The following is a 25602-nucleotide window of genomic DNA, read 5'->3' on the forward strand; positions in this document are numbered from 1 at the left end:
GCACATGATGGCATATATCACATTGGTAGATGTGCAGGTGAACGAGCCCCTGATGGTATGGCTGATGTGATTAGGTCCTATGATGATGTCACTTGAATAGATATGTGGACAGAGTTGGCATCGGGGTTTGTTACAAGGATAGGTTCCTGGGTTAGTGGTTTTGTTCAGTGATGTGTGGTTGCTGGTGAGTATTTGCTTTAGGTTGGGGGGTTGTCTGTAAGCGAGGACAGGTCTGTCTCCCAAGATCTGTGAGAGTAAAGGATCATCTTTCGGGATAGGTTGTAGATCTCTGATGATGCGCTGGAGAGGTTTTAGTTGGGGGCTGAAGGTGACAGCTAGTGGTGTTCTGTTATTTTCTTTGTTGGGCCTGTCTTGTAGGAGGTGACTTCTGGGTACTCGTCTGGCTCTGTCAATCTGTTTTTTCACTTCAGCAGGTGGGTATTGTAGTTTTAAGAATGCTTGATTGACAGATTGACAGAGACAGACGAGTACCCAGAAGTCACCTCCTACAAGACAGGCCCAACAAAGAAAATAACAGAACACCACTAGCTGTCACCTTCAGCCCCCAACTAAAACCTCTCCAGCGCATCATCAGAGATCTACAACCTATCCCGAAAGATGATCCTTTACTCTCACAGATCTTGGGAGACAGACCTGTCCTCGCTTACAGACAACCCCCCAACCTAAAGCAAATACTCACCAGCAACCACACATCACTGGACAAAACCACTAACCCAGGAACCTATCCTTGTAACAAACCCCGATGCCAACTCTGTCCACATATCTATTCAAGTGACATCATCATAGGACCTAATCACATCAGCCATACCATCAGGGGCTCGTTCACCTGCACATCTACCAATGTGATATATGCCATCATGTGCCAGCAATGCCCCTCTGCCATGTACATTGGCCAAACCGGACAGTCTCTACGCAAAAGAATTAATGGACACAAATCTGACATCAGGAATCAAAATACTCAAAAACCAGTGGGAAAACACTTTAACCTGTCTGGTCATTCAGTGACAGACCTGCGGGTGGCTATATTACAACAGAAGAACTTCAAAAACAGACTCCAATGAGAGACTGCTGAGCTAGAATTGATATGCAAACTAGACACAATCAACTCCGGTTTGAATAAGGACTGGGAATGGCTGAGCCATTACAAACATTGAATCTATCTCCCCTTGTAAGTATTCTCACACTTCTTAACTGTCTGTACTGGGCTAGCTTGATTATCACTTCAAAAGTTTTTTTTCTCTTAATTAATTGGCCTCTCAGAGTTGGTAAGACAACTCCCACCTGTTTATGCTCTCTGTATGTGTGTATATATATCTCCTCAATATATGTTCCATTCTATATGCATCCGAAGAAGTGGGCTGTAGTCCACGAAAGCTTATGCTCTAATAAATTTGTTAGTCTCTAAGGTGCCACAAGTACTCCTGTTCTTCTTTTTTCTGAAAATACTGCTATCTATAGTGTTTATGACCAGAGGTGGTGCCACTGAAGCAAGTGATTTCACTAAGGCTGTTCATGGTAATTAGTATTATGCACAGTAGAAAGTTTGTAGGATCAGAGCATTGCATTGCACCTCTTTTCACTCTTTTGTCAGATTACCTTATAACATCATGCAAAATTGATTGCCTGTTGGGTCTTATTGCTTAATCAATCTGTTTTAAATTGCCTTTGAGTATTTCCACAGCTCAGTTTGTTTGCAGAAAATTGCTGCCATTTGATTCAGCTGATAATAGAAATAAGAGGTACATTCAGAAGAATCATTTGCATCAAGTAATAAGTACAAATGCTTCTCTGTAAAGTGAACTGAAGTGTTTTTGATCCCCTATGTTCCACATGCAACTGGAGTGCTTGTTCTGTAACTAAGGGATGACTTTGTCAGTGTGTGAAATTTCAAGTGGTTGTATTCAATCAGCAATAAGAAGTCACAAATATAAAAGGCTCTCACTAAAATAATCAAAGCATTTACAGTAGATATGGTGAATTAGTTCTTTTGAATGCTGCAATAAGATGATGGAGTTTTGGTAAAGTTATATACGTTCTTTCCATAACTTCAGTGTGCACATTTCCTATTAGGACCTGAATCTATGAGATTACATGTGCCCCTCTCAATTTCTATTGGTTTTATTGGAAAATAGGCACTCAGAATTTTGAAGAAGGTGGTTAGCTCCTCCCAGGACTGGACCCTTATTCAGTGTCTTTGGTTTATATTTCCATCAAATTTCTGATATTTGTTCTCCTCTTCCACTTTCTCAGTAACATGGCATTTACAGGAAGCACATGTTATCAGTTTAGAGATATATTTCTGCTATAATTATGTGTCAATGTTAAATTAATAAAGCCCTGTGTCATTATATTTCTCCACATAGCTCCTTGAATTACCCTGCCTCTCTAAGAATGCATAAACGAGTCTTGGTGGCAGACATTCCATGCTGAATGTCCCTGAAAAGCCTGTGTCATGTAATATGGATGCAAACTATTCTTCAGTGCTCTCCCTATGTAGCCTTTTGGGTTACAAAGCAGGGGCCTTCCCCCTTATGATATTTCTCTATTAAAGTAGGCAGTCTAAAAGTTCAAGGAAGGGCAGTAAATAGTTGTTAGATTTTGAGATTATGGTGCTTTTGAGATTACTCTAAATATTCTTTATGTGAATCGTCAGCCTGGAATTGTTTTGTGATATTCTATTACTTTTTTTTTACTGTGACATAAGAAAATCTTAAAGCTTGGGGATGAAAAAATGTGTCTGTCAGAAACATTGTTAAAATCTTCTGTTAGTCTTAAAGGTGCCACAGGACCCTCTGTTGATTGTTAAAATCCTTATACTCCCTTCTCTTTTCAGTAGCAATCTTGTAAACTGACAATAATTCATACAATATCTTAATGATTCCATAAGGTACAGCATACCTGCTCATTAGAAATGATAAATTTGTCTTCTCATTAATGTTTTCTTGAGGGATTTTACAAAGAAAATGTTATTTTTCTCATAAACAAGTTCATCAACAAACTAAAATATTAAGGGACACAAAATCTAACTGGGTATCTTTGTTCAAGGTACAATAAACAGTTTTGTGTACTATTGTGTGTAGGCATTGTGTAAATCTCTCTCTCTCTTCTCCTCCAAATTATATAACTAGTTAAACCCGTATTTACCTTATAGTGCTCCACACAGTGATGCTGAAGTTCAGAAGGCCAGCATTTCTATTATAATCCCGAATGTTTATAAATCAGGAATATGACATAAGAATACCTTTGGGCATAAATCTGAAGCATAAAATTCCAGAGGGAATTTTTATCAAATAAGAAAAAAATAGATCAGCAGGTTTTGAATAAGTGAACAGAATAGTAATTAACTGTTGTGATTTTAAATCTCTTTTAAATGCTTCCCCTGTGCATGTTTTTGATACAATTCATTCATAGACCATAGAAAATAGAAATGGAAATGATCTGTTAATTCCATTGGAGGTGAGTTAGTTTTGAAATACAATGCCCTGTTGATGGGCCTGTCATAGAAGAGATGGGGGAGGAGCAAGAAGGGGTTCTGGACAGAATAGATAGTCACCAGGTATGGAAAAAGCTGCTAAAACCCTGGCATCACCAGGGAAACCTGCTCTCCCATTTGTCTGCCTTCTCCACTCCGCACCAACTCTTGTGGTTGCAAATAGAGCAGCCACTCATTTGACGTCAGAGGGATTATTCAAGTGAATTGAATAAGCAGAATGTAGCCCATAGATTATACTACTGGGCATACTAGAAATACTTAAATTAGTCAGGCACGGTAGATTGTGTGTAGCTTCCCATTAATGCTCTTGGGAATCACAAGCCCATCTACTGAACAATATAAACCTTAGGAAATAACTTGCATAGAAAGAGAACGTTCTAGAAGGACCAGTTAGCAGGGATGAGACAGTCATAAAGAATTCAGGTCATTTCCTAAATGTTAATTTTTAAAATATAATTTAAAGAGCTTTGATTGGGGCATATTTTTTGCACAATACGTATTTTCATAAAATATTGTAGTTCAACAAAAACAAGTGAATTAAAAACTGCCATCTTTACCCATCTCTCTTATTGTGGTGGTCATCACTCAACCAGAGGGATAATTAAGGATGATCACTTTTTATACTAGTCTGTTAAGTCTAAAATCCTGCTTTATGTTACTCTGTTGTTTATGTATATTTACAGTACTGAATGATTAGTGAAAATGGAATACTGTCTGGGAGAGAATACCATGGTATGAATTTAATTAAACTGCACTAGATAATGGAATGTGGACTTTGTATATTTTGTAGAACCATTAGACGAGTTGAAGATCAGGAGCCACAGTACTGAACCACTACCAAAGTTGGAAAACAAAGAGAGAGGAGGTCACCATGGGACAACTTCCTCCAGGGAGTCAATAAAAGCTCAGGAATGGGATGGAACACCAGGACCACCAGTTGTGTCCAGCAGACTGGGAAGATCCTCTGTTAGTCCAACGATGTTGGCAGGAAACAACAGCTCAGGTATGTGTGAATTTGTTTCACAAGCAGAGCAAAGAAAGAAATCTCATGATACCATTACCAATATAGGGCCCAATCCTGCAAGGAGTTGAGCTAAAGAAATTGGAAGTTGAGGGCACTTAGCGTCAGCTTTTTAAAGGTATTTAGTTGCCAAAAGATGCATATAGGTGCCTAACTTCCACTAAAATCAGCGTTTCATCTATTGTGCTGAACTGTTATTGAAATAAATGGGAATTAGGTACCTAGATGCTTTGGGAAATCCCATTAGGCATTTATCTACATCTTTAGGCACCCAAAAATCTTTAAAAATCTGTCCATTATCACCTTGCAGGTTCAGGCTTTGTATTCTGTATAGCTGTTTTCTCTATTTATGCAGGATTAGGTCCTTAGTAGCTAATGATCAAGAATAAAATTGTACCATTCAAATATTTGAACAAAAATTGTAAATTACACATAATTTTGAGGGTCACTCTGGCTAATAATCCCCCAGATTTCACTTCATAGAGGGACCGTAATAAATTCAAATGTCACATAAGATAATGAGTACAACATGCTGCAGCGTAAACAAAACTGTCATATTGATATACACAACAGATTAAAACAGTGGACCTCTTGTTTTCTGCATACATGTAAATTAGTTCAAAACTCACTAAAGATTTCAGAAGTCAATATTAATTACATTAACTATTATATATATATATATATATAAATAGTGACTTTCACTAGTAATCCATTGAAATAAAAAAAACAGCCTATATTTTGTAAAATGTCTATCTAAGCTGAATATAGCTGGCACATGTATAACACTATGAATAATCAATGCAGTGTTACTTTTTAAAAATTTGACAGATCACTAAAAAAGAAGTTTCGTGGCCTGTTTGCCAAAAATATCCACTTTCATAACAATTGACATCAATAGTTCAGTAATCTCAATAACAATCTTCTACGAGAGTAAAGACTGTGGATGGTGTCTCATATCAAAACTGATAAAACAATAAGCCATTTCTACCGAAGAGATGTTTTTGAGTGAATGGTAGCAGACATTGGTGTCTACATACTGTCATAACAATAGAGGTATGATATCTCTTCTCACTTAAACCACTACTTCAACGTGTGATAAGAGAAGTCTTGCTTCCCAGAGAAGAGAAGTCTTGCTTGTTGCTCTGACAACAAGAACTCAGTGTAGAACTGTAACAAACTTTGCCAAGATGACAAAAGGTTTGCAGCAATCTTTTACCCACTTTTTCCATTATAGATTTCTGTAGTTACTCTGCACTACATTCTGCAGAATATTTCTTCTGGTGGGGAAAAAAATGTCTTCTTTATAGATCCAATCCTGCATACCCCTCATCAGTGTAAATACTTTGCAAAGTTTGTGGCTATTTTTTAAAATTTAGTAGGATTTTTTAAAATGTACCTATCCAGTACTGTGGTGAGTAAGAGTTTGCAAGATTAGACCTTAGGAGTAGGTAAGAGAAAGGTTTACCTGTATAGGGCTAGAACCTGTGAATGTTTTAGATAAACTCAAGGGACTTTGTCCTGCACATTATGGTATAATTTTCACCAGTGCAAAATGCTACCAGATCAGAATGCCAGGACAGCACAGACTCAAACCCAAGATACATACCAAACTAATCATGCTAGACAATAATATTGATCAGAACAAAGAAAAGGGAAAATTAAACAGAGGGACCCAGTCTCTGTTCATCCCTCAATATGAATAAAGCATAAACAAAATATTTCACTTCTATCCAGCCCTTATGCAGAGGCTGCTGTGTAGGGATTTCATTCATCTCACAGTTAAATCATGCAAAACACTCACTGGCCCCAGTCCTAAATCAGCATAGCTCTCAAGACTTCAATGGGTGTCAGATCAGGCCTTAGAGTAGCTATCTGTGGCTGTGTCTTGTCTTTTACTACAAAGACCATCAAAGCATCAGATGGCAAGTGCAATTGTTAGTATTATACAAATATTTTATTGGCTGAATTAAGCCTCTTTCTTCCCCCCAAAGAGTATCTTTGTGTTTTTTTCAAATATATTATTTACTACAATTCCTTTGAGTTGCACACCCCGGCCAGCCATGTACATTTTTCCCTGGATGGGATCCATAGCTCTTGCACCAATAAATAATTGACTTTTCCTCATTGTGGCATTTCATTCTCAGTGCTGCGTACTGTTCTTGTGGATTGCAACTGTTGCAAACAAACTAGAATTACACTGCAATGAAAAACAAAAATTATGGTTTAGATGTATCTGGATAGGTACAGGTACGTTTCTCAAGTCAATGTGATTTATTGTATGCCCCGTTAGAACAGTGCTGGGAATCTGGGACGCAGATTAAGTAGGTTCTGGGGCCTGATTCCAATCTTGTTTATAACAAGTTTACACAGTGTAACACCAATTATTATTTCGGTGGGTTACTCCTGATCTACACTGGTGCTAGTAAGGTTGGAATCGGAGCTCAGGCCTCTCCAGAAAAGATCGTGGACCCTTTTGGTGGGCACAGAAAGTTTAAATGACCTTAGGTCACTAATTCCACCTGAGTAACAATTTTCACAGCACTGGATCATTCTCTCATCTATCAGATAATTTTGCAGGGACATTTGCACCCTATCTGCATGATACTGTTTCTATCAGAGAGCTCCATTTGGAAGGAACTGTCAATGATCTTTTATGCACACCAGCATTCAAAACAAGTCCTTGCGATTTCAGTGCAGAGCCACAGGAGGTTTACAAAATGGGAGGCACATATAATTTAACTCCAGGAGCTTTAAAGTGCATTTTCTGGAATGTTGCTCTCTTATTGCTACTATGTAGCATTTTGCATTGCCACCTGCTGCGAGAGAGAAGCACTGCATTGCATTTTAAATAGTTTATAGAACTGGTTGTTGGGCGGAGGGTCATTGTTTTATAATCGCCCTTAGACACTCAACCAACACATTTAGCATTCAGGCCGAATACTCTGCAGATGATCGGGAAAGGAATGAGTATACTGTATTTAATCAGAGTTTGTGGTTAGGATTTCAAAGTAGGATTTCAAACTGTTAACCTCAAGCGCTATGGGAGAAACATTGACCAAAAAAAGAAAAAAGGCCCCTTGGGAGGCCTAAGAGATATAGGGCCCAATTCACCCCTGCTATCATGGCGTGGGAGGCAAACTGCCCCAACCTATGCCTGCTTCATCCAAGGAAGATTCACCCCAAGGGAATGGCAGGCAGTAGCATTGCACTGCCAGCTATCCCAGGGACTCTCCAAGTGAGGGCAGCTTTAAACTGGCGGTCTGTGCTCCATTAGAGTCCTGCTGAAAGATCACCCAGGGATGCGGAGATGCATATGCAGTTGAAAATAAAAGTTTGCTTGTGCAAACAAATATGTGTTCATAATACGCAGTTCTATCACTCCTTCCTACATGACAGTGTATACGCCCCTGCCTACCCCTATAGAAGAAAGTATATTTTTGGATAGAATATAAAGGAGACAGTGCACCCAGTAAGCTGTGTAGAAAATACGTGCATATGAAAAAATCTTCAGACTGTGACCCTTTACACATAAACACTTCACTGTTTTATGGCATATATGCATATTCAGAACATAGGAATTGCCAAATCATATCAGACTAATCATCCATCTAGTCCAGTATCTGACTTTGGCCAGTGCCGCTGCTTCACAGGAGGCTGCAAGAAACCTGTAGTGGACTATTATAGAATAACCTGCCAATATGGGATGTTTCTTCCTAGTCCCCAGCAGTTAGTGGTTGGTATATGCCCTGAAATGTGAGGGTTTATACCCCCATCTAATTAAAAAAAAAATCTTTGTAACTGCGGGTGTTCTGTAGAAATGTCTAATCCTGTTTCTGAATTCTACTAAGATATTGCCCTCAGTGCTATCTAGTAACACTGAGTTCCAGAGGTTTATCATGTATGGAGTACAAACATTTCTTTTTAAATGCACTGCTCTTAGTTTCAACACTGAATGCCTCCTGACGGCAGTCTCATGTCAAATATTTTTAAGAAAGAAACATATCGAATGATTTCTTCCTCTACAGTATTAGGTCATTTCCAGTTATATTACAGATAATTTATATTCATTAGGAAACCAGTGAGGTTACGTCATTATAACAATAATAGATGCAATTCATTTTAAAATGTGCATGTTCAATTTTTTTGCATAGGATATACATCCCGTCATGTCTTATTGTTTAATTCAAGATGTGCTTCTTGGCAGCAATAATGCATAAGCAACTTCTATTTTCATGTGCAAAGGAGAGACTGTGGCAGGATAGGAAGCGTCTCTAGTGTAAGTGACAGCCAGAGAATTTTTTTTAAATTAAGATTAGGATAGGCAGAATGATGACTCCTTGGGATGCATAAAAGAGATCTCTTCTGATCAAACCCAGAAATAAACATCCTGCAGAACAGTTATGTAACGGATGAATGCAGGAAATCATCTCTTGTTATAAAACAAATCTAAATTATTTCAGAAAATTCTGGCCTTAGCACAGAGATGTCTGCTATGTTAGCAAAAAATACACCCTTACTTGAGGACAATGGGCTATGCAGGTGCTTAGCATCTTTGAAGATCAGGCCACTTATACATGAGCATAAATGTAAATTTAGGTGCCTAATTTTAGGTGCCCACATTTGTAAATTTATGCCCTATATTTTTATGGGAAATCAGTGTTTGCGTCTTAGACACTGATCCCACAACATGATCCCTTATGTCCATGTGGAGTTCCACTGGGACCCTGCTCAAACTTAAGTGTTTGTGTGTATGGATCCCATTACAGGATCAGGGCCTGATTAACACCATTGAAATATGAGAGTCTTTCTGCTGACTTCACTGAGAATGAGTCTGGCCCTTCATGTGTGCTTCATTTCACATGACACAATGTGAAAGAACTGCCCTTTGAAGCTGAGAAAACTATCACAACAAACATTTCATCAGTAAATATAGCAACTAAATCTTTTTAAAATATTTGTCTTTGATATAAATAAAGTCTTGAAAACAACCCACTAGATTTTCAACATGACCTGCTGAGTTCAAGTCATGTGATGCCCATTGATTAGAACAGGCATCTCATTCGGCTCCAATCCAGCAAAGCACTTACCCGTATGCTTGGGACTTCCCTAGCATAGCAGGAGATCCTCAGGCTCCTCAGGATCAACTGCCAGCAGTTGAGTGGCTAGCAGCAATGTTGCATGGCCACTGCCTCTGTGCTCCGAAAGGAATTTTGCATTTGGAATGGGGCGCAGTCTTTGAGACACAATTGTTTAGAACCCCCAAGTTCTTACCACCCCCGCGAGCTATGTCAAAGCACACATTGCTCCAGTCATGTCCAAAACTGACTCCTGCTTTGTTGCCTATTGCATTAGGGACACACCTGGGGCTCAGCGAGGTTATGTTAGCACTTGACATTGGTCTGTATCCAGTTCAGGTTCGCCTGCTTTCCCTGAAAGCCAGCCCTCTGCTTTGCTGACAAACAGTTTGGGAGCCCCTTGGGGACAGCAGCAGGGAGTTTTCAAACTAACTCTGCCTGTTTGCTCCCAGAATCAGAATCTGCATGAAGCCACAGAGCACTGTAGACAAGTTCAAATTTTGTCATTTGAAACACACAACTCAGAAACTGAATTCACTGAAGGGGAAAGGATGTGGACATCATTATATACAGAGCCCTTCTGCAGCTGTTAGGGGACCCTATTCAGAACTTCTTACTCAAGAAAAATGTTCATTCTACTCAAAATCTGGTTAGCCGAGTACAGGGAATAAGGAGTGCACAAGGGACAAACAAGACATAGCACTGGATATGGTGTTGTCAGCTGTACAGACCATATTTGACAGATTATTTAGGGAAAAAATTTGCATTCTATGCCACAGCATGAAGAGGTTAGTCATAGCAAAAATTTCTGTGGAATGTTCCCAATTCATTCAGTGTAAAAATAATCCCAGTGATATCAATGGAACTGCCCCTTAAAAAAGAAATTCACCTAAACTTCTGGATGTGAAAAAACTAGATAGGCATTGATTGGAAACTTCCCATAGTAAGAACCATGCTGGAATTTGCAGTAGTTTCTGACACTTGAATATATTGCTAGGAGATAAAAGAAGAAACTAATATTTCATCTGAGTTGGTTGGATTTTATTTCTTTGATCCCAGATGAAAGGATTGTCTATGGCAAGGAAACAATGGGCTCTCATTGCAGCACGTATATCCAAATTGGAAAGTGTGACATTTTTCTCAAAGCAAAGAAAACAATTCAGAAGCAATGGCAGACAATACCTTGGAGTTTTTGACATCAACAATGCTAACCAAGATAATGCTGGATAGGAATCTGATTTTGCTTAGCATAGAGACAATGTAGCATCTGTCCTTAACAGATAAACAAAACAAAAATAAGCCCTGATTTTTCTCCCATGGAAATCAATAGGAAAACTCCAGTTGCTAGTGTATATTCTAGTGAAGGAAAAATCGGGTGCCTTGCACACAGTGTGAAGAAATAAATGATTTCAGATGTATAACAACAAATAATTTCAGAACAGATCTAATCAACGAAACAGTGTACTGTCCTCATCCAGAAAGGCAAAACATCAGATTATGTACTGGTGCAGGCTGCCAGCTCTCCTGGAGACTCCAAAAGGAGTTGTGTGAGTAAAAGTGGGTGGTGGCAATGGAAGGAGGGTGGCCTGCTGACCTGCTCAAAAAATGAAATGGAGAAAGCAACCCAACCAGCAACCACTGCATATCCCTAAAGGCCAATGCTATGGAGAGGTGTGCTCTTGTCATCCAGGCATACATAGAATGGCATTGGGGGAAGATGTTCTTACCCAGACGTGAAAAGACACATTTCTCTTAGACAGACATAGACAGATAAGATGTGTGAGAAGATATACATCAAAGCTAGACATGATAGACCATCATGAGGAGCTGTGTGCCTTCAGCTAAACTTGGGCAGATATAAACTGTGAGAAGACACTTAATTTCAGCCAGATGTAAGGAGACTCATTATTATTGTTTGTATTACAGCAGAGCATAGGGATCCCAAATAAAATCACGGCACCATTGTGCTGTGCACTGTACAAACACAGAGTAAGAGACAGTCACTGCCTTGAGGTGTTTACAGTTTAAATAGACAAGACAGATAAAGGGTTGTTGAAAGGGATATAACATACGAGCAGAATAAACATATTCCTCTGAGCTAGACGAAGACAGACCAATGCCTGGAGAAGACATGGACACTTCAGTTCTTTCAGAGAGCAACATTTCTCTCAACCAGAGATGAGCAGACCAGATTCCCAGGAAAATATGTTCTAAACCAACTGCGGACAGACTAGTGCCATTAGGTAGTACATTTCTCCTAGCTTGGTCATTTATCCTGGGATCGTTACAGTAAATTGCATTGTAACTCAATGGGAAATCTTCCAGGAAATGTTGCTGGGTAAAACCAGGATAGGGAAATCAAATACTTCTGCATCAAAATTCTTTTCAGGCGCCTGAGATCTCTATCCCGTTTCATGGTATCTTACACTTCTATTAATCACTCCTACTTGGGGAACACACAAACTGGAGATAACACAATGTAACCAACTTCACAGACTCCATTGCTGAGGCCTGTGTCATGCTATTAAAACTTGAAGTTTCTTCCCTCTACTCTGTGTTTTGCGGCTAACCTTGACTCACTGTCAGCTACTTTCAGATTTCTCTGTGGCCTTCTGCAAAATCTCTAACTTCCTGTTTTCCCAACCTACCCCATCACTCTCTTCCACCTTTGTCCACTTCCCCAAGAACCTTTTTGTCCTCTTCCACTATCCCACTCAGCCGCTGAATGAGGGTATTGGGCCACAAGTTACCACTCTCAATCGCCCCTCACCAATCACTGCCACATTATGCAGGTGAGAGAGTTGGGCACTGAGACTGCCACAGTGTATGGGTGGAGGGCAGAAGGAAAATTGGACATGCTTCCTATCTCTGCTGCTCATTGCTCTGCTCTTCAGCCTCAGAGATGCTACTGGAAATTAAAGAGGTTAAGATAGCAAGGTGCAGGGAGAAGTCAGTTCCAGGCCTCTCTCTTGCCATATTGGTGGCTAGTGCCTAGAAGATAACTTTTATTTATGACTCAGTCAACTGCCCAAAACATTGTCCAGGAATGTGTTCCTGGATTCCATACTGTGGGAAAGTCCTGGGGAGGTTGGCAGGCAGGTCAAATGGCGCTTACAGGACCTATCGTTTTCTATGTCACCTCAAGTTTCAATTTACTGCACCAACGTCCACAATCCCATTCACTGGGCATATGTCTTCTTTTCTTTCCCTTCCTAGAGCCTAAAGCAAGCTGTAGATTAGGTCGATCTGCATCCACATCAGGTGTGCCTCCTCCATCAGTTACTCCTCTCAGGCAAGCCAGCGATCTCCAACCCAGCCAGGTACCATCGTTAGCCAATCGTGAATGACTTCATGTGATGCAACATGCCAAATGTTTCTCACCTCTGTGTCTGTCATTTGTTACAGTAAATGATTTTTTGTGTTTGTTTTTACTTTTGTGCGTGTGAGTGCGCGTGTGTGTCTCTCACTTGCAATGAAATTCTATCTTTCAAGGCTGGTAGAACTTTCTTTGCTGTGAATTCTTAAATCTTTTTTGTCTCTGATTTCCTTCATTCTGTAATATAGATGTAGTAAAACTATATATGTATTGGTTGGGTTTTTTTTTTTCATGTTTTGTGTAATTTTTACTGTCTAAAATTTATCAAAATTTGATAAATTTAATCTGTGTTGTTTTAGTGTGTTTCTTTTAAATGTCTCATCTAAAGCACTTGCACCAATGTTTGTCAAAAGACTTGTACATACCTTTTAACTTCTGCCTTGTTGTACTGTAATATTTGTGCCAGTCTTACATTTGTTTTGAGCTTGGTGCATGATTGTATTACACTGTGAATTATCATTGTCCTTAAAATTGCTCACACGGCGAGTTATTTTGTTTAAATATGGCAGCTAGCCTCTCTTCAACCTAAGGCCATATACTGCTAACGAGACTATTAAATAGTCTGCTATAGTTATGTTTATTGTAAATTATAAAAAAAATGCAAAAAATTCAAAACCAAACTAAGAAAAAACCCTGCTTGCTTTAAATGGAGCTACTTTTCTCAACAATTCCAAAAATACCCAATGGACACTTGACAAAGAAATCTAAGTGTCTGAACACGGCAAATAAGACCTATATTAGCACCTGGAGAAAAGAGATGAGAAATAAAGACATGGCCAAATTCACATGCAACTTTGTTTTGTCTGCTAATGTGGAGATCCTGTTCACTTCGGTGCACACAAGTGATGTGGTGTTTTACTAATTTTCAGAACTAACTACAAATATTAGTAATAGGGGCAATGACTACATTTAAATATTGTATTTATGACTTCCATCAAACATGAAGCATTTTGGTACTGAATGGTTTTCTTTTATACTTAGATATTTTATTTCTGTTTACTTAGTTGTGATTTTTCAAATGATCAGAAAGGAATAAGGCCCCTAAATCTCATTGAATTTCAATGAGATTTAGGGGCCTAACTCCCTTTAGGGCCCCTTTGCTATTCCCATACTTAATTGCATTGCAGCTTCATGAGTTTCTGCAAGCAGCTCTGCTCTAACGCCTGTAACGCTGGTGTAAATTGGCACAGCTAATGGAGCAATGCCAATTTACTCAACCTATTTTCCAGGAACATTCTGTTTGGACAACTGAGTCCATATTGGTTGAACTTCTCTAACTTTGCTTAAATGAAGTAAGAGCTGTTCTATTACAGTAGAACCTCAGAGTTACGAACCCCAGAGTTATGGATTGACCGGTCAACCACAAACATCATTTGGAACCGGAAGTCTGCAATCAGGCAGCAGCAGAGACAACAAAACAAAAACAAAAAACAAGGCAATTACAGGACAATACTGTGTTAAATGTCAACTGTTAAAATAGAAAGGAAAATTAAAAAAAAAAGATTTGACAAGGTAAGGAAATTTTCTGTGCTTGTATCATTTAAATTCAGATAGTTAAAAGCAGCATTTTTCTTCTGCATAGTAAAGTTTCAAAGTTGTATTACATCAATGTTTAGTTGTAAACTTTTGAAAGAAAACCATAATGTTTTGTTACAAACATTTCAAAGTTACAAACAACCTCCATTCCCAACATGTTTGTAACTCTGAGGTTCTACTATACTTTTGTGTCCTGTTGGACATGATGCCTAAAAAAATCGTACACATTACCAAAAGGTATTTTAGATAAGCAAATAAAACCCTTAACGTTGATTCACAATGACAAGCTAATTAAATGGCATGTTGAGAGTTCTTTCTTCTACGGGAAAAATCAGAGCAATTGCACTTCTGAATATTTTTGCATGGCCCAATGTACATGTAATACATGATTTATGATTGATCAGGATGCAAAGCCAATGAGACATGTTGCTGGTTACTCAGTCACAAAGGCACCTTGAATGTTATAAAGGATTTTTAGTATCTCAGTTCAGATTAAAAAAAACAATAAGCCCTGAAAGCAGAACTTGGTGTGATGATAGAGATAAGGAGACTTCCAGAAGCTGCAGCCAGGGTTGATCAGAACTGTGGAGAAAGGATTCACTTCACTCTAGAGAGAAGAAAGGAATAAAGATGACAGGAAAAAAATTCAAGTAACTAAAAGAAGAAGTTTTTGCTAACAGTGTAGTATATAGTGTGTATTATGGCTCTCCCCGAACCTCCCGCTTCCCCCCCCCCGCCCCTCGCTACCCTAGTAATAGCCTTCATTCCATATTAATCTTCCCTTTAAACTGACCAGTTGGGGGGGGGGGGAAGCACTGGTGTGCCACAATACTCTGTTATGATGGTATAATTATAAATGAGTGGGCTGGGTCCTGCTCTCATTGAATGGCAAAACTCCCATGGACATCAAGGGGAACAGGATCAGGCCCAGAGTTCCTAAGAGCAGTTAACTGCATATTGCATCACACTCTGCAAGTGGGGAAATGAACTTCGCAACTTTGTTGCAGATATTGTCATCTGATATTACCAAGTATTCCCTCACTTATGAAAGGGAAAGGGTTAGATGGTACCATTGCTTTCTGTGGCTCTGATACAAAGCTTGTTAAAGTATTATTCCATTCAGTTCTGTTGGTTCTTGGATCAGGCCTTATAGAGTTATAGTCCATCTCTTTTCGGTCCTCTGGTATGTTCCATATGAAACTCTTTATATGTTAGAAACTTCATTCAACCTTTTTTTAAAAATGACATAGTAAAAATATCTTGTAATTACAGGGAGATTTTAGAGACTATGAGCCAAATTCAGAGGAGACAAACAGTGGGAGGAAAGAGTGTAAGCAGGCATCAGCTGCTGTTAACTAGTATACTTTATACATTGATGGAATGGGAAGGCAGGATTGCATCAGGAAGTGCAATTGACAGGAGGGTGTAAAAAGATGGAGGATAAAGCAGGGCTCTGGGGCTGTAGAAAATCATGCTGAACACTGCTAGTTTGTAATGCTGTATGGGAAGATGGTCAGGTATGGGTGTGTTTGTTTGGGTACCTGTGAGAACAGCAAACATGGTAGCCCTAGAGGGTGAGTAACCTTATTGGCATGGTAACTTAAAAAGTTGTGTTTGACAAATACCCAAAATCACTGGTTAGTGTTGTCTCATCAGCATTGAAATACCTTGCCACTGCATGAATTAAGTGAAAAGCCAAGCCAAAAGAAAGTAGTGGAGATATGAGGAGCCTTAGCCTAATTGAGTTCCCAGGGAAGCCAATAGCCAAATTCTCACTGACACGAATGGTGTAGAATCAGGCCCTAAGTGGGGGTGGGAGGAAAATCTCACTGTGCTTCTCCAGTGAGAAGCAGGAGGAGAGGATGAAGGATAGTAGTTATAAGATTTAGACAGACATCACTACGATTTTTTGTGTAAACCCTGGCACAACTCAATCCATATCTAGAGTCATATTCCCATATTACCGTGGTATGCGACACCCTGGGTCAGGTGAAATGTATGTGAAGAAGGCTAGGAGCTGTCAGCCCACAGGAGTCAGATCAGTTGTGGACTAGAGGGTATTATAGTCCTATGCTATGGTCGTCCTTAGAGTACTGAGACTGATTTTTCTTAACTGCACCATAACATTGGCAGCAACAGGCTTTCCCAAAGATCATTCAGGATTAAGAAGCAAGGAGCTTTGCGTGGTATCCACCCCTAAATGTGTGAGGTGGGGATAACACCACCCAGTGCTCTTTGCAGACAAGGCCCCAAGAAAGAAGAATGGAAAAGGGACAGACTACTGCATTAGCCCAATCATCCCATATGTTCATGGACTTGGGTGATGCTCTTGAGTAGGAATAGATCCTAAACCCATTAACTGATTTCAGGTAGGTTCACGTTGAACATTTCACAAAACCCTACCTACATTATAATATGGTCTTTTTTACGCAAGGTGGGGAGGACAGGTGTAGTGGCTAGAGCATAGGATGGAAAACTAGGAACTCTTAAGTTCTAATCCAGCTCAGATATTGACTATTCGTGTAATCTTGAGCACCTAAACCCTCTGCCTCACTTTCCTCATCTGTATACTGGGGGTAATAATGGTTGTTAACATATTTCAGAGGGGTGTTGTGATGATTGACTAGTCAATGTGTGCCAAGCACTTTGAAGATTGAAAGTGCTGTATAAGGTGCTAAGCACTATTGTGATCTCACTGTATGAATAAAACAAATATATTTCTTCAACACACAGAGACAAAGTAAGAGACTGGCCTCTGATGGAGAACATATATAAATTATCTAGTGCAGTAGGGAACAGCAGTTAAAGAAGCAGGGGGTTGAAATAGGGGATGGAAGGCCAGTGGCCAGAATTCTCCAAGAGAAAGACCCAAAGCAAGAGCCATGTAAAGGCAAGCCCTAGCTCTCAGCTAGGTAAACCAGGTGTGCCCTTGATCATTTTATAATTATAAATGCAATAAAGAAAGATAAATGCTGGTGAGTAGCTGTGTAGTTCAAGGGATTCTGAATCTTTCACCATTAAGTTGCCATTTGAAATCCAGTCCAGATTGGAAGTAGTCTAATCAACATGTAGTGTATGGCCTACTGTGTTGACTGTTAGTGGCTTCAGTTCCTTGTCTACATCACACTGGTACATTGGTACCAGCTGACAGTCTTACCGGAGAAGGCAAGCTTCCAATAGACAGAGGGTGGAGTTTTCAAAAGTGCCATGGAGCACAAATCCTTAGTGGCAAGTCAGTGGTATTGCTGGGAATAGAACCCACGTGTCCTGACTCCCTATCGAGTGTACTTCACTGCCTCTTCCACTTCACTGCCTCTCAAATCTTTTTCTCAAGTTCTTGGCCAAATTCTGCTGGTGTCAGTAGACCCACTGTAAATGAATGGGGCTCCTAGTATGTGTATAGCCAGCAGGATTCAGATTTAAAGGGAAAAAATTAGATGAGGAGGGTTTCAGTGTAATGATGCTCCCCAGCCTCATCTCACTCGTCCTCATTTTAAGGGAATATAAAAACCCATGTCTCACATTTGTCTCAGGATAGTGAAGGATGAATGGCTTCACAATACCCATCTTATGTGTCATACACATACACACATAATGTGTTATTTTAGGTACAAAAGGATGAACTTTAAGTTAACTGCATTGCAGATGTTAGATTGCTGTGTATGAAGGGATTTTTTTTCAAATCGTATTTTAAATTTAGATAAAATATCACCTCTAGGTCATTATAGACACAGTTTAGTTAAAAAATTAATGTGTGCAGTCTTGTTTGTTAACTAGGAAAGAATTTCAGATACCAGTTTAAAACATAGCAAATGCATCTATTGCCAATTTGTTGCTGCAAATGGATTTTGCAAACTGATTTTTGTTTGTGTTGTTCTTGTGTTGTTAGATTAGGACTATTACAGCAAAATTCCTTGTACTGAGTTGCATGATTATGGCAGTTCTGTTAGCACAAATTAATAAAGAAAGCCCATTGTCTGAAGGAACAGAAACCATTGAGGAAAAAATCCTTTTGTAGTTCTGATGCCTGTATTTCATCGCTTTTGCAATGCACTGCCTTGTTGCAGGCCTATTTTTGTGAACCTTGTACCTTATCTGCAAACGTGTAGCATCCTTCATGCTGCCAGTTAGCTGTTTGTTTTGTTTTGTTTTTTTTCTTCAGTTGGAAGACAGCAGTGTAGCTCCCATACCATTGTCTCCAATCTCTTGTTGGTGCATGGACCTTCTAAATTCTGGTCCCTCCATGAATGGGGTTGGTGACAGGTATATTCAATGTAAGTGAAGTAAGAAGGTTTAAACTTTCCAGTAATGATCATAGTAGAATTCAAAAGCAGTGCCAGGATTAGGAATAATAACTCGTCCACAAGAGGCACAGGACAGCTTTGTCTACAGGAGCCTCAAGTTTCATTTAAAATGAGAATGGAAAAAGCACTAGAAAATTATACAGTGCTGCAGGAAACAGTCTTGCTCTGAACTTTTAATGGCTCTTCTCTCAGCTCAGCTCAGTAAGCATGGTAAATAGTTAAGCAGATATAGTGGCTGTGGTGCAAATAAGCAGTCTTCCTGCCATGAAGATGATGTCTACAACAGGTTGCTAGTTGCTACAACAGGTTGAGTGACCTTCAGATAATCCCTTGTTTTCTTCTGCTTAAAGCTCCCACAATGAACTATAGAATCATAGACTTTAAGATCAGAAGGGACCATTATGATCGTCTAGTCTGACCTGCACAACGCAGGCCACAGAATCTCACCCACCCACTCCTGTATCAAACCCCTAGCCTATGTCTGAGCTATTGAAGTCCTCAAATAATGGTTTAAAGACTTCAAGGTGCAGAGAATCCTCCAGCAAGTGACCCGTGCCCCACACTGCAGAGGAAGGAGAAACCCCCCCCGGGCCTCTGCCAATCTGCCCTGGAGGAAAATTCCTTCCCGACCCCAAATATGGCAATCAGCTAAACCCTGAGCACGTGGGCAAGACTCACCAGCCAGACACCCAGGAAAGAATTCTCTGTAGTAACTCAGATCCCACCCCATCTAACATCCCATCACAGGCCATTGGGCATATTTACTGCTAATAGTCAAAGATCAATTAATTGCCAAAATTAGGCTATCCCATCATACCATCCCCCCTATAAACTTATCAAGCATAGTCTTGAAGCCAGACATATCTTTTGCCCCCACTGCTCCCCTTGGAAGGCTGTTCCAGAACTTCACTCCTCTGATGGTTAGAAACCTTCATCTAATTTCAAGTCTAAACTTCTTGATGGCCAGTTTATATTCATTTGTTCTTGTGTCCACATTGGTACTGAGCTTAAATAATTCTTCTCCCTCCCTGGTATTTATCCCTCTGATATATTTATAGAGAGCAATCATATGTCCCCTCTGCCTTCTTTTGGTTAGGCTAAACAAGCCAAGCTCTTTGAGTCTCCTTTCATAAGTCAGGTTTTCCATTCCTCAGATCATCCTAGTAGCCCTTCTCTGTACCTGTTCCAGTTTGAATTCATCCTTCTTAAACATGGGAGACCAGAACTGTAAAGATATACACACCATACTCCCCCAAAATAAAATTAGATTTCTATGGACAAGAATTTTTAAAATCGGTGCTTTAAAGTTTTGAAACTGGTGCCTAAATCCATATTTAGATATCTTGGGGTCTGTCTACACTGCAATCAGAGGTGTGACTGCAGCACATGTAGACATACCAGAGCTAGCTTTGATCTAGGTAACTCGAATAACAATAACAGTGAAGCCAGAGTGGCAGCACAAACTGTGCAACCCTGAGTGGGACCCTGGTGATGTACTTGAGCAGCTATCTTGTGCTGCCACAGCTTCACTACTTTGTTACTCAAGCTCGAGTATGTCTACATGTGCTGTGGTCATGCCTCTGATTGCACCGTGGAGAGGGGCTGTAGAGCACCATTTGAAGTGGTGGGGAGAGGGTACTCCATACAGTACACTCACTGTGGCAGGGCTGGACATGCTGTGGATCCAGCATGCTCATCCTGCTGCTGCTCTGGGCACTGCTCACCTTCGTATCTCTACTTCCACCATAAAAGCAGGGCATGCTCTGGCTATAGGCAAAGTAGGCAGCTGCTTAGGGCAGCAGATTTCTGGGCAGCGGCCTCACAGGGCAGATTTGGCCCAGCTGCCCCATCGCAATGGACCCATGAGGCAGATCACAATGCCTCTCACTCCCGTATGGCCTGGCTGCCCCTCATCATGGTTGGCATATGAGGAGGTTTTGCCTAGGGTGTCAGATTGTCTTGAGTAGCTTCTGAATAAAAAGTGGTCAGGCCATGAGCCCCCGGTTATGTGGCCTAAGAACCTAGACATCTTCCGCTTAAAGCTCCCATCAAGTGGCCCTTATAGCTTCTCCCAACAGCGCACAATGCAGAGTTCATATATCTCAGAGTCCTGGGTGAGAGAATAACTCCAACCTCCCAATATCCCATGCAGGGGAAGAGTTTCCCTAAATAAGTGATCTGGTTTCCAGAACTGCTGAGCATGCTACACTTGTGTAGAAAAGATAGGCTCTGGGGTTTACAGCTAAAGAGAACAGACCTCATGTCCTCATTCTTTGGTTGCATAATTTTTTTACCTACTCAGATCCAGTCTACCCAGACTGAATGGATAGGGCTAATAAGCTGGAAGAACATTAGATTATCTGAACGTTGTAGGGGCCCTTCCTGATCCAAAGACATTTTGGGGAAGATGTTTCCATGGAGTCTGTTCTCTCGCTAGGGTGTCTGGTAAGAAAATACAATGTATACTTCACCTGTAATGTGGCTTTTCCTAGGGCTCATGGCCAAATTTTTCAAAACCAGGGTTAGGCTCCTGAGTGACCTCATTTTCAAAAGTGGCAGGCATCCTGTAGCTCCGCTTGAAGTAAATTGGAACTCTTTGGAAAATCAGGTTACTTATTTAGGTGCCTAAATATTTACTTAGGAGCCTACCCTTTTGGCTCCTGTTTGTGAAAATCTTGCTCCCTGTACTGTGCAATCCCACAGTGAAGGAATTGGCTGCATAATCCACCTTTGACTTCAGAATGTCACAAATCAGGTTTTTACTGCATAATCTAGTCCAAGTTAGTGGTGCTAATTTATTTACATAACTTTATTTGCATTGTAATATATGGAAGCTTTATGATGAATTATACATCATAGGGCCAGATTTTCAAATCCTCGCCTCCATTCTAGTCCCAGCGTTATTTGCCCTTGCAAAGTTACAGCTGCAGAAATGGAGGTCTGGTTGAGCTGAAAATATTTTCCCCCAAATGTATCTTTGAACTGTATTTGAAAACCAAAAGCCAAAAATTCCTCCCCATAACTGTCAACTCCAAACCTTACTATACCACCCCTGTGAATGGTACTAATCAAAGGAGCAGAAAGCTCTGATACATGATAAAAACAACCTGAAGAAGAGCTCTGTGTAGCTCCAAAGCTTGCCTCTTTCACTAACAGAAGTTGGTCCAATAAAACATATTACCTCACCCATCTTGTCTCTCTACAACAGTGGTTCTCAACCAGGGGTACGTTTAACCCCTGGGGGTACGCAGAGTTCTTCCAGGGGGTACATCAACTCGTCTAGATATTTGCCTAATTTTACAACAGGTTACATAAAAAGCACTAGCAAAATCAGTGCAAAATAAAATTTCATACAGACAAATTATTTGTTTATACTGTTCTGTATACTATACACTGAAATGTAAGTACACTATCATAGAATCATAGAATATCGGGGTTGGAAGGGACTTCAGGAGGTCATCTAGTCCAACCCCCTGCTCAAAGCAGGACCAATCCCCGACTAAATCATCCCAGCCAGGGCTTTGTCAAGCCTGACCTTAAAAACCTCTAAGGAAGGAGACTCCACCACCTCTCTAGGTAACCCATTCCAATGCTTCACCACCCTCCTAGTGAAAACATTTTTTCTAATATCCAACCTAAACCTCCCCCACTGCAACTTGAGACCATTACTCCTTGTTCTGGCATCTGCTACCACTGAGAACAGTCTAGATCCATCCTCTTTGGAACCCCCTTTCAGGTAGTTGAAAGCAGCTATCAAATCCCCCCTCATTCTTCTCTTCTGGAGACTAAACAATCCCAGTTCCCTCAGCCTCTCCTCATAAGTCATGTGCTCCAGCCCCCTAATCATTTTTGTTGCCCTCCGCTGGACTCTTTCCAATTTTTCCACATCCTTCTTGTAGTGGGGGCCCAAAACTGGACACAGTACTCCAGATGAGGCCTCACCCATGTCAAATAGAGGGGAATGATCCTGTCCCTTGATCTTATACAGTCCAAAATGCCGTTCACCTTCTTGGCAACAAGTGCACATTGTTGACTCATATCTAGCCTCTCATCCACTGTAACCCCTAGGTCCTTTACTGCAGAACTGCTGCCTAGCCACTCGGTCCCTAGTCTGTAGCAGTGCATGGGATTCTTCCGTCCTAAGTGCAGGACTCTGCACTTGTCCTTGTTGAACCTCATCAAATTTCTTTTGGCCCAATCCTCTAATTTGTCTAGGTCCCTCTGCATCCTATCCCTACCCTGCAGCGTATCTACCACTCCTCCCAGTTTAGTGTCATCTGCAAACTTGCTGAGGGTGCAGTCCATGCCATCTTCCAGATCATTAATGAAGATATGGAACAAAACTCGCCCCAGGACCAACCCTTGGGGCACTCCGCTTGATACCGGCTGCCAACTAGACATGGAGCCATTGATCACTACCCATTGAGCCCGACGATCTAGCTAGCTTTCTATCCACCTTATAGTCCATTCATCCAGCCCTTACTTCTTTAACTTGCTGGCAAGAATACTGTAGGAGACCATATCAAAAACTTTGCTAAAGTCAAGGAATAACATGTCCACTGTTTTCTCTTCATCTGCAGAGCCAGTTATCTCGTCATAGAAGGCAATTAGGTTAGTCAGGCATGACTTGCCCTTGGTGAATCCACTGTTCCTGATCACTTTCCTCTCCTCTAAGTTCTTCAGAATTGATTCCTTGAGGACCTGCTCCATGATTTTTCCAGGGACTGAGGTGAGGCTGACTGTAGTTCCCCGGATCCTCCTTCTTCCCCTTTTTAAAGATGGGCATTACATTAGCCTTTTTCCAGTCATCCGGGATCTCCCCCACTTACCATGAGTTTTTGAAGATAATGGCCAATGGCTCTGCAATCACATCCGCCAACTCCTTTAGCATCCTCGGATGCAGTGCCTCCGGCCCCATGGACTTATGCTCATCCAGCTTTTCTAAATAGTCCTGAACCATTTCTTTCTCCACAGAGGGCTGGCCACCTTCTCCCCATGCTGTGCTGCCCAGTGCAGCAGTCAGGGAGCTGACCTTGTTCATGAAGACAGAGACAAAAAAAACATTGAGTACATTAGCTTTTTCCACATCTTCTGTCACTAGGTTGCCTCCCTCATTCAGCCCAGGCTTTCCTTGACTTTCTTCTTGTTGCTAACATACCTGAAGAAACCCTTCTTGTTACTCTTAACATCTCTTGCTAGCTGCAACTCTAAGTGTGATTTGGCCTTCCTGATTTCACTCCTGCACGCCTGAGCAATATTTCTATACTCCTCTCTGGTCATTTGTCCAATCTTCCACTTCTTGTAAGCTTCTATTTTGTGTTTAAGATCAGCAAGGATTTCACTGTTAAGCCAACCTGGTTGTCTGCCATATTTACTGTTCTTTCTACACATCAGGATGGTTTGTTCCTGCAACCTCAATAAGGATTCTTTAAAATACAGCCAGCTCTCCTGGACTCCTTCCCCTCTCATGTTATTCTCCCAGAGGATCCTGCCCATCAGTTCCCTGTCAAAGTCTGCTTTTCTGAAGTCCAAGGTCCGTATTCTGCTGCTCTTCTTTCTTCCTTGTGTTAGGATCCTGAACTTGACCATCTCATGGTTACTGCCTCCCAGGTTCCCATCAACTTTTGCTTCCCCTACTAATTCTTCCCTGTTTGTGAGCAGCAAGTCAAGAAGAGCTCTGCCCCTAGCTGCTTCCTACAGCACTTGCACCAGGAAATTGTCCCCTACACTTTCCAAAAACTTCCTGGATTGTCTGTGCACCGCTGTATTGCTCTCCCAGCAGATATCAGAGTGATTGAAGTCTCCCATGAGAACCAGGGGCTGTGATCTAGTAACTTCTGTTAGTTGCTGGAAGAAAGCCTCGTCCACTTCATCCCCCTGGTCTGGTGGTCTATAGCAGACTCCCACCATGACATCCCTCTTGTTGCTCACACTTCTAAACTTAATCTGGAGACTCTCAGGTTTTTCTGCAGTTTCATACCGGAGCTCTGAGCAGTCATACTACTCTCTTACATAAAATGCAACTCACCTTTTCTGCCTGTCCTGTCCTTCCTGAACAGTTTATATCCATCCATGTCACGTGAGTTATCCCACCAAGTCTCTGTTATTCCAATCACATCATAATTCCTTGACTGTGCCAGGACTTCCAGTTCTTCCTGCTTGTTCCCAGGCTTCTTGCATTTGTGTATAGGCACTTAAGATAACTCGCTGATCGTCCTCCTTTCTCAGTATAAGGCAGGAGTCCTCCATTCTTGCGCTCTCCTGCTCGTGCTTCCTCCCAGTATCCCACTTCCCCACTTACCTCAGGGCTTTGGTCTCCTTCCCTCGGTGAACCTAGTTTAAAGCCCTCCCTAGTTAGCCAGCCTGCTTGCGAAGATGTTCTTCCCTCTCTTCGTTAGGTGGAGCCCCTCTCTGCCTAGCACTCCTCCTATCTATATTACAATTGTTTTATTTTATAATTATATGATAACAATGAGAAAGTAAGCACTTGTTCAGTAATAGTGTGCTGTGACACTTTTGTATTTTTATGTCCGATTTTGTAAGTTTTAAAGTGAGGTGAAACTTGGGGGTTCACAAGACAAATCAGACTCTTGAAAGGGGTACAGTAGTATGGAAAGGTTGAAAATCACTGCTCTACATAATAATGAAAAGATTTAGGTGCCTTTAAAATTGCAGGTGGACTGATGGCTCCACCTAGTGACAGCTATAGAAGTTGCTGTGTCTTCTAGCTGTCTATTTTTGGGTGTATATTTGGGTATGCTGTATACAGTAAAAGC

The 25602-nt window shown here is 40.8% G+C and overlaps 1 protein-coding gene across 1 annotated transcript in view; it reads left to right on the forward strand.

Moving 5' to 3' along the window:
* Nucleotides 1-25602, forward strand: part of NYAP2 (neuronal tyrosine-phosphorylated phosphoinositide-3-kinase adaptor 2) — a 177248-nt gene that overhangs the window by 121505 nt on the left and 30141 nt on the right. The window contains exons 4-5 of the mRNA XM_054038887.1: nucleotides 4305-4517; nucleotides 12827-12930. Coding sequence (XP_053894862.1) covers nucleotides 4305-4517; nucleotides 12827-12930 — 317 coding nt within the window. The remainder of the gene's footprint in view (nucleotides 1-4304; nucleotides 4518-12826; nucleotides 12931-25602) is intronic.

The sequence above is a fragment of the Malaclemys terrapin genome, chromosome 9, assembly GCF_027887155.1.
Source record: "Malaclemys terrapin pileata isolate rMalTer1 chromosome 9, rMalTer1.hap1, whole genome shotgun sequence".
Classification (NCBI taxonomy): domain Eukaryota; kingdom Metazoa; phylum Chordata; order Testudines; family Emydidae; genus Malaclemys; species Malaclemys terrapin.